Source organism: Gopherus evgoodei, chromosome 10, assembly GCF_007399415.2.
Source record: "Gopherus evgoodei ecotype Sinaloan lineage chromosome 10, rGopEvg1_v1.p, whole genome shotgun sequence".
In the NCBI taxonomy this organism is placed as follows: Eukaryota; Metazoa; Chordata; order Testudines; family Testudinidae; genus Gopherus; species Gopherus evgoodei.
Window position 1 is genome coordinate 77,929,035 of NC_044331.1, and position 17,688 is coordinate 77,946,722.

The 17,688-nt window shown below is 46.5% G+C and overlaps 1 protein-coding gene across 1 annotated transcript in view; it reads right to left on the bottom strand.

Annotated features, from left to right (window-relative positions):
- MAP2K3 (mitogen-activated protein kinase kinase 3) overlaps nt 1–17,415 on the bottom strand; it is a 52,098-nt gene extending 34,683 nt beyond the window's left edge. The window contains exon 1 of the mRNA XM_030578175.1: nt 17,259–17,415. Coding sequence (XP_030434035.1) covers nt 17,259–17,274 — 16 coding nt within the window. The 5' untranslated portion in view covers nt 17,275–17,415. The remainder of the gene's footprint in view (nt 1–17,258) is intronic.
- Between the last annotated feature and the right edge of the window lie 273 nt (nt 17,416–17,688).

The following is a 17,688-nucleotide window of genomic DNA, read 5'->3' on the forward strand; positions in this document are numbered from 1 at the left end:
TGGTCACAGAGACTGTAGCAGAAAATTCAGCTTCTATAGCACATCTATATCTACACCGACCGGGCTGCATTCAAGAACCCATAACTGCACAGAAAGGTTTCATAGAAAGGACCATAATCCAGCCCCCCCCCAAATTGCTCTAGTTATGGAAAGCGGGTCTGGTTTTAATAGAACCTCTTCGCATTTCTCTATCCTACAATAAAAATGCCGTGTTATAGCTTGATGCAGTCACATTCCTCTTAGCAGACATATCTGTGTCTTCCTACAGCCAAATAATCAGAGCAAACAGTCTAGTCCCAGCAACAGACAATCCCAGTGTTACAAGATGCTGTACTGTGCTGGGTTTCTACCGGTCTACAGTAATACACACTTTGCGCAGTCTGTTCGGCAGCTACAGTTTCCTCTGTACATATGCAACACTGATGCCCCCTAGGGTCTGAGCGTGTCCCATGCAAAGGAAATCCAACGATCCATGTGTCACAGTCGAAGTCTCATGTGCTCTGGCAAACTGCACCTCAATCCCACAGCAAGGCCTGCGGATTCTGCTGCACGCTAGTGTGGCAGAGTAGAAGTTCTGCAGCAGCTCTATTTATATGCAGGCTTTCAAATGAATCCAGTATGAAAATACAGTCACCTCTGGGTTAGTTATTTGGATATTAAAATCAATGCTATGCCGTGCCCAAATTGCTAGTTTTCAATACAACAGATCACTGTACTGACGATGCCTGACTGCAATGCAGGGGCTGGAAGTCAAAGGAAACCTGGGGGCTTTGGCAGATGCAGCTGGAGCTTTGGGGTCCTAGAAGCAGCACTGGATTTGTGGGAGAAGCACATTAGCTGCTCCTCCTGCTGAATGTGACCAGCAGCAAAGTAGTTCACAATATTGACATTTAAAATTGCCTGCGTCAGGTCTCAGAGTTAATTCCCCATCAAAATGCAAGGAGCAGATAATACCTGTCTGAGCTACTGGTTTGGTCCATCTGCACTTCCAGGTAGACACCACTGCACTGGTTACATTCCCACGGCGTCCAGGTTACCTGCACAACCACAAGCACTGGGAAAAAAGACGTTGCGGTTCTGTTTGTTTTTTAAATGCAAGCCGAGATTCTCAAGCACAGGGTTGGTTCTGCAGCTGCAGGACTACAGCCTACACATGGCTGTGATCATACCACTAGGATCAGACCCAGAGCTGTGAGGAAGCTTCCCACTTATAATGAAGATCAATCACCCCTCTAGGAGGAGATGAAATGAGGAACCACTAGCGGGTGTTTGTACAATGCCTTAAATATGCAACATTGCTATATATGTGCTAAGAATTTGCAATAACGGCTTATACGAAAGCTCAATAAGATGACCAGATAATGTTTCGGGTGCACCAAGGCAGAGGGCCAAGCACAGCTCGCGGCGCAACCTGCCCCACAACACACAGGACAGCCACGCCCATCTGCATCCTCAGCTCTCTCCATGACTCCTTACATCAACGCCCTTTTCCATGGCCAGATTTTCAAGCTAGTTCTCTGTCCTTGAGAGGAAGGCACTCACTCACAGGAGATCCCTTTCCCAAAGAGCCTGCTCAGAGCAGCAGCGTTGGCCACGCTTCCTCCCACAAACAGAAGTGCTCTGACTCAGACTCAAGCGGACGTCGGTGACCGCTCTACAGCGGCGCACAGCACTAAACCACCTGCCTACCTCTCCTATTCGTATCGCTCCCCATCCAGCTGGGCACAGTCCCTCTGCTTGAAGCTTGCACACAGACCTAGTTAAGCATTTTCCTATGCAGACCCATCCATGGGTAAGCGTGCCCCTTGCTGACACGCTGACTCCAGAACCCAACCCCTCAGCTCCGCGGTGCAAGGTTTAGTCAGGCAATACAGAGCCCCAGACTCCTTACCCTCATGCAACCTCTAGTCTGCACACTTGCACTGAACAGCTAACCCTAAAGCCTAGTCTGCACACTTGGCTGCACTGACCCAGCTGCGTGCACACTTGTGGGGGGAGGGAAGCAGAAAGGGGGGTGGCATGCAGCCACAAGACAAAGATCTAGAAAGCAACCCCAACCCAAATGCATCTTAATTGTTAAGCGAAGGCAAGCAAGACTGAGAGAAAAGCAAGTTCTATGCATCCTCTCTCTTTCTCTCTCTCTCTGCCTCGCCTTGCTCCAAGACCAGAAAGATACACAAGCACAGAGGTGCTTTCCATGGAGAGTCCGAAAATCCAGCAGCTCATTTATATTTTGAATCCTTCCAGAGAGAGATTTTCATCTTTGCTGCAAGTTTAAGGCTGACTGGACACCTGCCGTAGCAAATGGAGCTGGGTGAAAAATAAGCAAAAACTTTTCCCATCTGCAGTTGTGTTCCCTGAATGCAGGTCAGAGGCATAGTGAAAACAAACACAGGTGTTCTGTCTGGCCCACAGACCACAGTCAGGCCCTTCTTCGGAAAAAGCAATTTCCAGCCTAAGAACAAGGCGGGCAGCTGCCTGGAGCATTTAGAGGGAAGTTTCCCCCTCTGGGGTCATAACTGTGGCGTCACTAGGCTCTGTGGTTATTGCTTCTCAGCACTCCAGCTCAAAACACAGAGTTTACACGTTTTGGATTGTTTATCCAACTCCTGGCTTTGCAAATGCCCCTTGGGATCCGAGAGTCCAGCTCTCTCTCACAGGCATACGGGTCCTGCGGCAAAAGAAAGCCTGTCAGAAGCAACAAGTATATTTGTGCATGAAACTCCAAAGATTCAAGGAGGTACCACTTGTACGATCAGTTGTCTGATTCGGTTCTCACTAAGGCAACCTTCTCCAACCAGGAGAGGCTGAGAAGAAACACAAGCCTGATAGAGCTCACCACAAGTGGATTCTTTTTGTTAACAGCGGTACAGAGGATTTTTTCCTGCTTCCAGTGACGATCTACCAAATGAATCGCTGCTACTTTTTTTTGGACATAACCCCAAGTTAAGTACATCTTCAGAGGAGAAACTATATTCATTTGCACCTGGCTGCATCATCATTTCAATCCAGTGGGAGGCTTTGATTATATATTATAGAGAAAAAGAATCCAAACTGGGATGTTGAACTGACAGTCCATTGAAGATGACAGACCAATGCAGCATTACATTTCTCTTTAATTTATAACGGACAATATCTTGTGTAACTCCTCTCCTCATTTACCCTAGTAGTTATAGCTTAGACACTGTACTTCCTCCGTTCCTGTATCACACCAACTGTGACTAAATTTCCTGTCCCCGCTATATTCCAATTAGGTTTTATGCACAGGTACTTCAATAGGCTCTGTCAAGTCTTATACACTAAGCTCTATTTGGCTCTATGCATAACGGAGGGGGAAAAAGTTTGTTTTAATTCCTGCTTTGGCCCCAAGTTCCCCACAAACCTTTCAAGAGAGATTTCTCTACCCCGCTGTCAGCTGGATGCAGTCAGAGTTTTGAGGATTCCCATATCATTGAGGAGATTAGTGGGGGTGCAGGGAAAAAAGAAAAAACAGATGATTTTGGTCCAGTTCTCCATAAGCAGCCACTGGCCTTCACCTTAGGATATCGGCATCTCCATTCTCACATGTTGAATGCAGAGCTTTTGCAACTGCCAGGTTATGGACATTAATCCTAACCACTGACAAGTAATGCTGCCAGGTCATAATGAAAGAAGTAGGTGACCAGCTTGGCCCATGGACCCCACCAGCAATGCGGCAACAAGAATTAAGAGAACAAGTCCTCAATTCAGCAAGGTACTTAGGCACAGGCTTGACTTTAAGGACAGCAGTAGTCTCAAAGTCAATGGCGCTGCTCACGTGCTTGAAGGTGGACACATGCTTCAAGTCCTTGGTCAATCAGGGTCTAAGTACGTCAGTGAAAAGATACTTCCAGCCCTCAAACAGCGCATTTTCAAATGCCAACATCACAGTCTGCGCTGCAGAGCCAGGTCACGCTAGGTTATCCTAAACAGGGGAAGAGGACAGACAGCAACACAATTCACTGTGTCAGTGTCATGATTTTCTGCACCTATCGGTTCCGTCTCTCAAATCAATTTATTTTAATTGCACAGTTTTTCCCAAAGTGAAGTGGAAATAAGCTATAAGCTTTGCAGATGTTTTTGTGTAAAATCCCATCTAAACAACTATCACTCTGCTCTGTGGAAACAGTTTTTGCCAGGCAGACAGACTAGTCCCAACATGTCAGCTCATATCCTGGGTCAAGGTCTAGCAGGCTGTGAGTCAACACAGCTTTCTTGGCTGCAGCCTACAACGACCGGGAAGCCCTAGGCAGTCCCTACATGAGGCATTTAAAAAAAAAAAAAAAAAAGCCTCCAGTCTGAAGAAAGCCCTGAATTAGCAGTGCCACGGGGGGCCATTCTGCAGGGAGGAATGTGAAAGTGGAGTAAAGAATGGAATGGAATGTACAGAAGTCAAAGTTTTAAAGATTAAAAAGGGAAAAAACATGTTGGTTTTCTTCCATGTAATTGTTACAGGCAGAGCTCACTGAGGGGAAGCCACGTGTAAAATCCCAAGCGGGAAAACCCACAATTACTGCACAAGAAACTCCTTGTGAAGCCAAAACTCAAGTGCAAACTTTCCTGGCGACTTGGGCTCCATATAGAAAAAAGGAGTCAGATGCACATGACAACTGCCTGGTGGCAGTAGGACAACCAGTGCGAGAAGGAATGTGGTGGGTGTCTAAAAGAGGAATATGTTGAGGCCAATACAGTTTGGATTTATACAAAATTCACTTACAACTTTCTCCTACAGTAGAACCTCAGTTATGAGCCCCTCAGGAATGGAGATTGTTCCTAACTCTGAAATCTTCTTAACTATGAACAAAAGGTTATGGTTGTTCTTTCAAAAGTTTACAGCTGAACATTGACTTAATACAACTTTGAAACTTCACTATGCAGAAGAAGAATGCTGCTTTCCCTTTACTTTTTAGTAGTTTACATTTAACAGTACTACACTAGATTTGGTTTTTTGGGTCTCTGATGCTGCCTGATTGTGTACTTCTCGTTCCAACTGAGGTGTGTGGTTGACTGGTCAGTTTATAATTCTGGTGTTCGTCATGCTGCAGTTCTACTGTACTTGTATTAAGATACCTTCTGTCATAACATCTTTATTCTCAAGTCATCTGCCCACGTTTACAGCTACTGACCCAAGACTTCAGATGCTCACAGAAGGCGGTGGCTGAGATCTATTAGTAAGCGTAGGGCCCTACCAAATTCACAGAGGATTTTTAAAATTGTAAATATCATGATTTCAGCTATTTAAATCTGAAATTTCATGGTGCTGTGGTTGTAGGAGTCCTGACCCAAAAAGGAGTTCAGGGAGGTTGAGGTACCGCTGCCTTACTTCTGTGCTAGTACTGGCGGCAGCGCTGCCTTCAGATCTGGGTGTCTGGCTAACAGCCACCGCTCTCCAGCCACCCAGTTCTGTGCTGCATTCAGAGCTAAGCGTGGCAACGCCATAACCCGTCTAAAATAACCTTGTGACACCCCACCCCCACAACCCTCTTTTGGGTTAGGACCTCCAATTTCCAGAAATGCTGGTCTCCCCTGTGAAATTTGTATAGTACTAGGTAAAAGCACACCAAAGACCAGATTTCACAGGAGGAGACCAGATTTCACATTCCGTGATGCATTCTTCATGTCTGTGAATTTGGTAGGGCCCTAAGTATGTAACAGAAGCACCAATGAAAGGGCCTGATTCTACTGCAACATGAGGGCAAAGAGACCAGAGCTATGTCTGGCCCTCCTTGGAACACCCTAGGCATTGAATTGGCAGTTCCAGTTCTCTCAGATCTAAAGTTGCCCCTCTCCACCACGCAGCATGTTGAGAGGTAAGCAGCAACTTGCTCAAAGCCGGCTGTGGCATTCGACACCTCAATAATGCTGGAGACCATCAACCAGTGAGAAAAGGTAATAAAGAGTTAATGAAGGGAATGTGCAGGCCAGAGACCAGTAATCTCCCTTAACAGAGCACGGTATACTCGAGTAATTAAAACATAAGTAATTAAAGCACAGGAAGAGGTCAACCACCAGAATAGCAGCATGGCCCCAAGCTTTAAGAAATCCAAACACTGCCAGAGAGATAAAGCTAAAACTCCAGCAGAGGCTGTTACGCTCAGGCCTGCACGGGATCCCATTCACAGCACCTCCACCCACACACCACTCATCCCTGCAGCTTGCATCCTCTTTTATACTGTTGCTTTATTTGGTTTCTGTGACCACTGAGCTTGTCAACCAATAGGGAAGGGAGTCAACAGGAAGTGCAGGAAGGACAGCCTGCTGACAGTCTGATTTAAACAGGCAATGTCGGGTGCAAATGGTGGGCCAACTTTACTTCTAGCAAGGCCAGGGAGACCTACTATGCCAGCCAATACACTTGGACCGCCTAAAAAACAGTGTCATTAAGATGCAACTTTTGCTAATGGAAATGGTTTTTTGGATGCAGTCAAATAGCTGAATTTGTGCTGTCTGAGGCAGGGTGGAGGGGGCAAGCACTCACAGCTATGCATTTCTAGGACACCTTACAAAGGATCTCAAAGGGTTTCAAATATTAGTTGAGCACTAGGTAGACAAGGGATTTTGTAACGACCACTTCAACCACTGCTGCAATGCAATTCGCAACAGCACTCCAGGACAGGAACTGACCGCCACCACAGCCTGAAGAGGAAATTTAATTAGCCAGACTGTGCTTTTTCAAGAGACTGCGGGGTTAGCATATTGGTCTCTTGCGGAAAGAGTCACGGCATCTTTGGTAGTAAGTAGTAAGAAACACTTTCGTTGCCTTTCATCACAGCTCCCTGCAGAAGCACAGGATGCTAGGGCACTGGTATCCTAACAGCTCAGAAGAAATGCCCTTAATCAACACCATCTCCTGCTTTGATCCCTGCAGGTCTGCCATCCGAGTACTGCCTGAGTGAGCCTTCTCCGCTCACAAGATCTGACAACCACTACGGCTCCAGGGAGGACACCTAGCTCCAAAAGACAAAGGAGGCATTTAACCAAATGGACGAATTCCTCTTCAACGACAAAATAATCACACTAGCTTTAAGTGCACAGAGAAACCCTGCATGGAAAGATGTGGACAGTAAGAGCAGATACCTTCTTGACTGCATTGAGATATGCAGAGAGCCAAATGCCTGCGTAGGGGAAATACGGGTGTTCTGCTCTTGAACAATTATCATCAGCAGACACAGCAAGGGAGGCCAGAGCACATCCCTGACAGGCGGTTGCACCTGTTGCAGAATCTGCTGAAATTCATTTTCTTGACCCATGCAGGAAAACTGCTTCTTCAGCCTCCCCATTAAGTCCACAGAAAAACAGTGTTTATGCACATGCATCATGAAGGGATATTTATCGGGCCAGCTAGTTCAGACTTGCAGATATTTCCCAGACAACCCCACGGCTGACTCATGCAATTACCTGACCCAGCACATTTATGATTTGTCAGAGGTATTACGACCACCTGCCAGTTCTTGCAGCAGAACATTTCCCCCTTATAACATCACCTCCCCAGCCTTTGGTTCGTACTTTGAATTGCCATTGTGCATTATATTTACCAATCACACAAGGCGTGACCACCTTTATAATAAACTTCAGAGACTTCCAACTGGCCCAGAGGAGCCCCCAGATGTGCTGCTCTGGGCTGGTCTACACAAGTTTTTTGGTGCAGAAGTAGAGCTAGTTAAAGCAGTACAATCAATGAGTGGGGACTGCAGTTGTACCAGTAAATAAGCGCTTATATTGGTGTAGCTTATTCATAAATTGACTGGACTACAAGCACCTTTCCCTCGGGATAGGTATGCCCACACTAGGGGATTGAACTGCCTTAGCTTTATCATTAGATTAAAAAAATCATTCCCTACCCAAAATATGTTCAAATCAGTATGAATGTAGAGTGTAGACCAGGGCTCAGTACAAGCACACAGGGCATTTTATCCGCTCACATCTTAGCACTCATGGAAAAGAAGATATAGGCAAAATCTCTTACAAATTCACTCCTCTACCCCAAGACTAAGATACCACGATCCTAGGTTGGATCCCAATGAGGAAATACAGTATTTGTAGCTCAATTCCCAGTGTTAAGAGACCTTCACCTGCATGTCACTCAGGCAGCGTCCATTTCCCCACAAAATAAAGAAGCAGTAATAGATTTTACCTGATGCTTTACCCTAATTTAGTGCCCCGGACTAAATATCAACCTGTCCTCGCCCGCCCCCGGATTAGATATTCATCTTCATGATCTGCTAGTACCAAAAAGAGCTCCTGAAAAATCAAAAGCTGTGTTATTCTTTTTATATCCCTAGAAGGTGCCAAAACCCTCAAAGTCAACGTGACGAACAAGAGTACATTAGCCTTCTATACAAACAGGACATACATCACTAATTGCCTTAACCTCCCTCTACTCCTAGCAGCTCCTTGGGCAAGGAGAGCCATGGCATTGTTGGAAACAGACAACTGTGACATCACACTCCTGGAACTTGGCACCAGCAGCTGGGCTCGGTTCTGACAGACACTGGTGCCAAACCACAGCCTATGGTTAAGCCACCTCTTCTGGGAAATTACTTGTATTGTGCACTGTGGAGGTTTACTCCTTTCCAGCATCAGAATTTTTTTTTTGGGGGGGGGGGGGGGGAAATAAGATAATTTTATGGTAAGTTTTGTTTCCTCCCCTCCTGCCTTCCGTTGGTCTACAATAGACTTTTTTAAATCTGGAGTGAACATGATGGTAAAATACATTCAGTTAACTGGCAAACCTGTTAAAGCTTTACGATATGTGGCCCGGATCAAATATTTGGGGAGTGTCTACACACTAACCTCTACCAAAAGTATTATCAAGGCACTCAATTAAATAAAAAGCCTAGTGTACATGAATCCTTGGAGGGAAGGAGGGAGGTTATAGTGCATCTAACTAATTCAGTTATTTTATGCACCCTGCATTGTCTTGTTTCACTCTGGAAATTTCTACCAGAGCAGGCGCCAGTTGGGCAATCATCTTTATGCTGCACATCATTGACAGAGTTTCTTCTCCTTGATTCCTGGTAGATGGAGCCATGATGCCATCCCATAACGGGGTGGGAGGGAAAGCGGGAAAAGCAGTGGCATCTTCTCCCCAGTCTGCTGCTGCCATACCCCAGAGTAGAGACAGCACAAATCAGACAACTTGAGTCTGCGGTGTTTAATTTTGGCAGTGGTAGGAATGTTTTGGATTAAGATAATTTCAAAAAAAGAGTCTAAACTCCATCACTGAATCCCATTAAACAGGTAGGAGGGTCCAGTGGTTAGGTCACTAACCTAGGACACGGAAAACCCAGGTTCAACACTCTGCTCCGCCACAGATTTCCTGGGTGACCTTGGGCAAGTCACTTAGCCTCAGTTTCCCACCTGTTAAAATAGGGAAAATAGCACTTCCATACCTCATGGGGTGTTGTAAGAATAGGTATTGAGACCTACTGATGAAGAGCTATATAAGAGACCTAGCTATTATTACCAGGAATCTTTAAAATCAAGATCAGGTGTCTTTCTATGTCAGGGGTCCCCAATGCAGTGCCCACCGGTGCCATGGCGCCCACTGGGGTGTCTAAGTGCGCCCGCGTACTGGCCGGCAGACGAGCATCCACTGAAATGCCACCAACAAGCAGCGTCATCCAGAGGTGTCGCCACCAAAATTCCGCCGATTTTCAGCAGCATTTCGGCGGAGACACCTCTGGATGACGCTGCTTGTCGGCAGCGATGCCTATTGATGTTGCCGCTTGTCGGCAGAAATTCGGCAGATGCTCATCCGCCGCCATGGTCCTCCATGGCTCGCCAGTCGAAAAAGGTTGGGGACCACTGTTCTATGTGATATGCCCTAATTCAACCACAAGCCACTGGGCTTGATGAAGGAATTCCAGCCTAGGCAATGCAGGAGGTGAGACCAGGTGATCTTGTGCCTTAAAACCTATGAATCAAAAATGTTTTCATATGTCTCATTAAGAAAGTTTTATGGAGGCGGCCACATGCAAAGCAGCGAGATTGTTCTGAATGTTTGCCTTTCTCAAGGGCTTCAAAAGGATATGTTTTGACATGCCGTATGACTGCACTGTTTTAGGGTTTGTCTTCATTGTTGCGGTTTTTACCATGGGTGCTATCCTGAGGTAAAAAGCAGAATGAAGACACAGCACAAGGTCAGCATTATACCCCTGCCTGGGGTTAATCTGGGTGAGTTTACTTTGAGGAAAAAGTAACATGTCTGGTCTTTCCTCATGCATGTTAGTTACGCTGAGGTAAAAAATACGTTTTTAGCAGCGAAGACCAGGCCTTCATGTCTAGCATGCTCCAGATGCAAAGGAAGACTGTGATGGGGAGGAAAGGGAGCTGTTTTCTGAGCTGACATGGTGGGAAGAGAATAGGAGTATCTAATGGTCAGCATAACAGATTCCTTCAATGGAGATGGCACCTTGAATTGGAAGGTGCATGCATTCCAATCACCTGACAGCTCTACTGGCAGGAGCTTTTAATTCCTGGAAGGACCACCCAAGCCAGAAAAAAAGCAGCCCACTGGTCCTCCAGAGTGGGGTTGAATGACAGGCCAACAACCTGGCCTCCTTTTTTTTTTTTCTCTAAAAGGTTCCACTCTAGAGACACAAGGCACCCATCCCAGTAAACAGCATGCTGGACAAGGACAGCACAGTCCTGTTCATGCCCTAAACAATGTCTGAAGGCACTGGAAGGATTCAGATCTAAACAGATGCTTAAGACAGTCTTCTTACCTTCACCTGTATCACAGTCAAAATCCCGGGCTAAGTTTGGCCCTTATGAACATTAAGCAGAATCCAACCAGCAAAACAGAACATCAACACGCGATTAGAAATAAAGGGATGTCCAAGCAAAATATTTTACTGGCTCCAAAGGAGTTCTTCCTGTCTGTGAAATGGCAATAGACACAGTGCAACAGAGTTTCATCAGGAAGAGTGCAGAGAGCTTCTCTAGGCCTTATAATTGTTAAATGAATCACGTATACACTACATTAAAATACAATCACACTGAAAATAGGGAATGCTCCTGCTTTTAGGTTCAGAACTAAAATTCCTCATTGTGCCTCCATCCTAAAGCATTCACTCTATACAAGGCGACCCACTGCAAAACCTGGACCAAGCCTCGAATAGAAAAGACTTATTTTTTGCCTGACCTTTATTTTAACGCAACTGGGTGTTATCAGGTGCAGTAACTGTAGGAACAGTATGGACTGCACATGACAGCTCTGGAATCCAAGTCCACTTAATTGCATAACCATTTAACCAAGCTGCATTCCACATGGAAGACAGTGAATATCAAACCAAAGGGTGCAGTGCCTAAAAACATAGGCTGGGCTAGTTAATGCTAATTCACACTATCTATTTACCCACACCTGAGCAGAGCATATTGCTAGGAAAGCAGCAGTTCATTCACAGATGATTTTTCTGCACCTCCTAAAATGCAGCTGCCCTTTAATAAAAGTCTAGTTTCAATTCGAGCCCCTCTGCAAAGAAAAATGTGCCATTTTTTTTCCTAGCCTTCTCTTTTAAAAATCTAATTTTGCAGCCACAATAACCGCAATCCAGACAGAGGGCCATTTCTCCAGAAAAGACAGATCCAGCACTTCACATAAGTGTGCATGAAAAGGGAAGTAAATGCAGATGGGTTTGAAAAGCAGATGCTCACATGCATGACACCTGACATTTCTCATTCACTCATTCCTTCCTGTCTCAGAGGAGAATCTCAGACCACAAGAGAATGTGCTTTTGCTACCTTGTTACTGGGGCTACAGAAACTCCCCCAAGCGCAGTTCTCATACAGATTCTCTTCCAGGTGTCCTAGTTGCATTTCTCCTCATTTCAATGCTGTAACTTTCTACCTACCTTATTGGGGGAAAATCTACCAGGACCTTTGTTTCTCAGGACACATAAAAACACCTCTTCTGCTTCCCTCTCCACCTCCCCCAACCCTCTGTTTTAGAACCCAAATGTCCCCTTAATTCTTTTAATTAAAGCACCTGCTTTTCTGAACAAAGAACAGCATGGATTTCAAAAACAAAGCACAGTAAAAAGCAAGCCACATTCCGAGCCGTTTATCTGTGACAGCATCCCACTTAAATCTATGGAAGGGTGAATTATACACAATTGCAAAGCTGAAGGCACAGTTGCACTTTATATATGGTCCATGTAAGGTGTTTATGCTGGACAGACAGAGCTTCCCACCTATCATCATTCCAGTCAAAAGTCTTACATGCAACAGTTCGAAGTTACACAGCATCTAAAAAACTGCAAAAGTTAGAAGACAATGCTATGAGTAAACAGAAATGACAGTCTAATTTTGAAAGCTGCAATGGGATATTTGTAGCTATTCCATTTGAGAGTTACAGAGAAACGGTCCCTGTTTCATATCCTGATCAGATTAAGACCAAGAAACGGAAGCAATAGATAAGAGGAAGCGACTCTGCCAGACTCCACGCAACAAGTTTCCCCCCAACAGAAGCGAACGCTGAAAATTCAACCTAGCCAATAGGACGGCCACAGTGATCTAATGCCACGATGGTCAATGAATGGCAGCCTGTGCAGTCTAATCAAACTAAGCCTTTCTTGCAGGGCAAACATATGTCACCAGACAAAAGGCGAGCAGTGCTCACCCACCAATAAGTTCCCGTCCTGAAGGGCTTATGCTTCAAAGGTACAAAGCAAGTCAGAGGAGAACAGAATGGTGTGCAGTCACGGTAGCTGAGCACTCATGGGATGAGAGGAGAGCAGTGATTCTCAAACTGTGGGTCACAACCCTGTTTTAATGGGGGTCACAAGGGCCATCTTAAAAACTTGCTGGGGCCCAGGCCTGAAGCTGAAGCCTGAGCCCCATCGCCCAAGCCGAGGCTGAAGCCCGGGGGCCTGGGCTCCCCCATCCGGGGCAGCAGGGCTCAGGCTTTGATCCCTACTCCCGGGGCCATGTAGTAATTTTTGTTGTCAGAAGGGGGTCGAGGTACAATGAAGTTTGAGAACTCCAAGAGTAGAGGTTTCCAGAGGAGGTAGTTGCTTGGTCAATTAACTGGGCGGCTGATCCGAACATAGATCGCAGCATAAGAGGAGACAAAGGAAGCAGACAAGGAACATGCTCAGGTCAGACAAAGGATGGTAAAGGATATGGACAGAGATGGAGCTGTCAATCTCAGGCCAATATGAGAACTAGGTAATCATTATACTTGAATGGATTCAAAAATGTAACTATACATACTAGAAAGCAACATGTCATGCATGTGTTAGATGACGCAGAAGGGCACCCAGAAGGACATTAGCAGCAATTGTATTTCAGGCAGGCCCCAGCTCTTCTCAGAAGACTAGAAAGGTCAATCCATACAGCCAGCAGCTTTGAAGTGCAGATAATTTTAAAATACCCGCTTTCCCCAAAGCAAGTATGGGCATGTTCTGAAGGAAGCATATTCCCTGCACTCAGTATCTGCTTACAGGCAAAGAACCTTGCAAATAAGTGTATGATTCCTTGCAAATCCTTCCCCTGTATTAGGCTCATGCCCTGGTCTCATCCAGCTCCTCAGCAGAGGATAGACTCTCAGCACCACCATCGGACAGAAAGGCTGCTAAGGAAAGAGAGGGGCTCACCTCTCCTTTCCATCAGGCCAACTCACGATTGCCTCTTTAAACAGCATAGCTGACCTCCTTCCATCCAGGAAGCTAGTTCTAGCATATGTTCCCTTGCATATGAGTCAGCAGCTCCATTCAGAACCATTATATCGCTGCTGATTCATACCACAGTTACACAGCAAACAGGAAACTCAAGTTCACATTCCCCCTGTTTCAGACACAACCGTTTAAAACAAAGTCATATTTACGTGTTGTTCATCCACTCACATGAGCCTGATTTCAAGTTTCCTGTGCATCATCCTCGGAGAAGAAAAGTCCCCCAAAATCTAAATCCACTTTATTCCAGTAACAAACGAGAAGCAGTAATTGAATCTCATGCATTCCCTTCCTGCCTTCATCCCGCTGGCCATCACTCATCACAGATCTGCCCTCTCTTACCTTCTTCATCAGAATTATCAGGAATAATTATTCCTCTCCACCTCCACCTCCTCCCTTTCCTTTCCTCCTCAGCCCACCCCAATGTAATTTCTTATTATGTCAGCTGCCTAATTTAGGATTGCAAGTACCTCAGGGCTGAGAGCTTGTCTTCTTACTCATTGGTAAGGCACAAGACATACCACTGGACCTATACAAATAATAATGTCCATGACACATGCTCATGTTTGTTAGCTGCACATAACAAGGACACATGGGAAAATCTGGCAAGGCCTGATAGACATGCACTCATCAAATCAGGCTGTGTCAGAACTCAGAATCAATGTCAGATACAGCGAAAGATCAAACACAGCTCTGCTCAAAAGCCAGGAGTACTAGAGGGACAGATGTTCCTGTGTATTTCCTTTACATGCAATTTTATCTAAAACTATTGAAGTTACATCACAGGCTACTGCTCTGTATCTGCATCACTCTCATCCACAGAAATTTACATTCACAGAACACTGTAAAGTTTACTAAGCTGCAAAAGTGATTTTATTTTGGGAAAAAAAACTGTTGCTATTATCTTTCCCATAGATCTATTTAAGTAATGCAGTCATGAAGTCACAATAACACAATCTTATTGCACTTTTGCCTATGCTGTTCTTCGAGCTGACATTTCCTCCAGAAATTGCAACTAAATCTTTGGGATTGAATGGGAAACTGGCCTGACTCCCCATTTTATTTTTCTAAAAAGTACAAAATATACAAAAATAATGATTTTGCATCATGACAATGACACAGGTCATTACTCCGGTTGCATATGAAAATGCTGACCCAGCTTGGCTACAAACTGACATCAGAATGAAAGAGAGTGATAACAACTGGTGTGTGTGCACTGCAATACAAACCCTAACTTTTGATATACCAGCGTGCACTTAAAACTAATATTTTGTTGTTTTTATTTCTCATATTGTCTCTAATAGAAATTTATTCAGCTGAGCAGACTGTTTAACCAGTAGGTTTAGTTACTGTATTTTAGTCTAACGTTTTCAATGAAAGCCAGTCAGTCTTGCTCAGTTTTAGACTGTAACATACGCAACACCTCAGACAGACAGACACAGTACACTGCCCCATTGATCCACCTATGGAACTCACTCGTCTGTTTATTCAGCCACAACTTACTGCAGTAATTGAGCCAAAGTAGTAACGTATTGCAGTAAAACCAAAGCACCGAGGCTTGTAATCAGCGTATTTCTCTTCATGAGCAACTTTAATCGTACGCAGCTTTCTAACATCATAGGCCACAATCCTGCAAACACCTGTGTGTGTGCGCACACAGTCCCTTTGACTGCTATGGAACTACTCACCTGCTTCAAGTTAAGCATCTATGTATGTGACAGCAAGATCAAGGCCTTAGATTGTAAATTCCTTGGAACAGGGAACCAGTCTTTCATATTTGTATACGTAGAACCAAAATCTTGCTAGGCTCTTTACAAACAACTTGATTACAAGAGTCGAACTTCAAAGATTCTATTCTACATAACCGAGGCAAAGTAAAAGAGCCATAACTATTGCTACCTATTAATTTCTGGCTGTAGAGCAAGCATGCAGCTAACAAGTGATTTACACATGAAAGATTAGGCAACAATCAGGTATCTTCCCAGCTTATGTAACTCTACTGAAGTAGTATACAGTCATCCAGTTCATATTTCAGTGCTGAGTCAGGAGTGAGGAATATGCTTACAAAGGTTTTTTGTCTCTCTCAGTACACGCAGAAACAGACCAATGCAAAGCCCTCCATCTGAATGCTCTGACACCATATTCAACACTTTTGAAGCCCAAAGCTTCCGAAATGCCATAGCTCCTTCTCCAACCACCACCTCCAGATCCCTGGCTTTCAAACAGCGTCCAAGCTGGAAAACATTTAGTCTGATCCAACTAGAATTACATAGGTTCACAGAGTCTGTTCTGATGTTGGACTCTCAGGTCGTCAAGCCTTTCCAGCTGCGCAGGAACGGACCAAATGGTGAACAATTGCTACAGCCGACTGGCTAAGCATTGAAGAAGAACTGGAATTACAGAGATTTCACTCACAGTGACCAGGCTGCAACTCTGGTTGCTAATACCACAAATGTTTCCCCCACTGGCATCCCCATCCATGAGCAAATAACACAAACACTACTGTGAATCCGCCTCGTATTAAAGGTCTCTTTTTATGGTATGTTCCTGTAAATCATATTAGCAGAATCAAGACACGCAAATCTGATCTGTCATGCTGCTCAGTTCCCTTGTCCATGAACCAGCCCTGTCCCACGGACCATCTTTCTTTGATTCATGGCTGCTCCTGTTGTGTTAATGTCATCCTCCACACACCCAGCAACAGACAGGTTGCCCCTTCCCAGTCTCAGCCAATCTCAGGGTCTCCTGCAGCAGCATTTGACCTGTAGGCAGCAAATACTCTTCCCCAGCTATACTGGAGGATGGGAGGGAAAAACAAGTGAGGAGAGACATCAAAACATGCACCTGCCGCCAGATGCAAGTGGTTGCCTGGCCAGCCACCCTGCTGACAGAGCACATACCAAAATCTGCCCTGCTGGATGGAGAACTGTAGCCAGTCAAGGAGCTCTGGAGCAGAGTCACTCTAAACTCCAGGTAGTTAGAGGGGAGAAGAATGACACGGTGGGCAGAAGATTTTAGGTGAACCAGGCGCATTCTGGGCAGCCCTGTAACCGAGGAGGAGAATCAGAGAGCATCCTGGCAGGGCAACAATGCAATGGATGCAGATGGGGCAGAGAGAGAGAGAATATACCCAGAATATACCCAGCTCGGGATGCTGGCTAGAGGTATAGAACCAGCAAGGAGGACCCTCAGCCTATAACCCAGCACGGCAGGGGCACTTCCCAGCGAGCGCACTGGGGGGACCACCAGCCCGTAATCCGAAGGGGGAGCACCCCGGATGGAGAGCAAGGGGGCCCCGTAACTTGGAGGGGGCACCCCCAGCGCGGCAGGGCCACTCCCCGGGGAACACCCCGGATGGAGAGCAAGGGGGCCCCGTAACTTGGAGGGGGCACCCCCAGCGCGGCAGGGCCACTCCCCGGGGAGCGCATGGGGGGGACCCCCCGCTCCGTATCCCAGAAGCGGAGCACCGCGCAGGGGGGACCCCGTTGCCCGGAGCGGAGACCGCCAGCCCGTAGCCCAGCGGGGAGGCTGCAGCTGGGGTGACCCCCCCCCGATCTCTCCTACCTCTGGGGAGGGACATGGCTGGGGCGGCGGCGCAGGCCGGGCGCTGCGCTGGGCTGAGCGGAGCTAGGCGCTGGCGGAGGCCGGGGGCGCGGCGCGGGACCGGAGCATGTCCCCGGGTGCACGAGCCCGGCTGCTGGAAGGCGAGACACTGAGCCCGGCCAGGCGAGGCGGGCAGCTGAGCCCCGCGCAGCCAGCCCCGCCCCCACCGCCGGAACTCTATGGCCATTGGGCCCTCGGAGGAAGGGGCGTGGTCATCGTAGCCACGCCCCGCTGCCCCACAGGGCTCTGAGCTCCAGCCTAGATGCTGAGTTTTGGTGGAGGGGGGAGATTCCAGCCCTCCCCCTGGCAATGACCCCTTCCTGACCCAGGATAGTCACCCTGCCCCTTTGGGAGGCTGGTCCACTGAGGCGAAACCAGCTGTGGCCACACA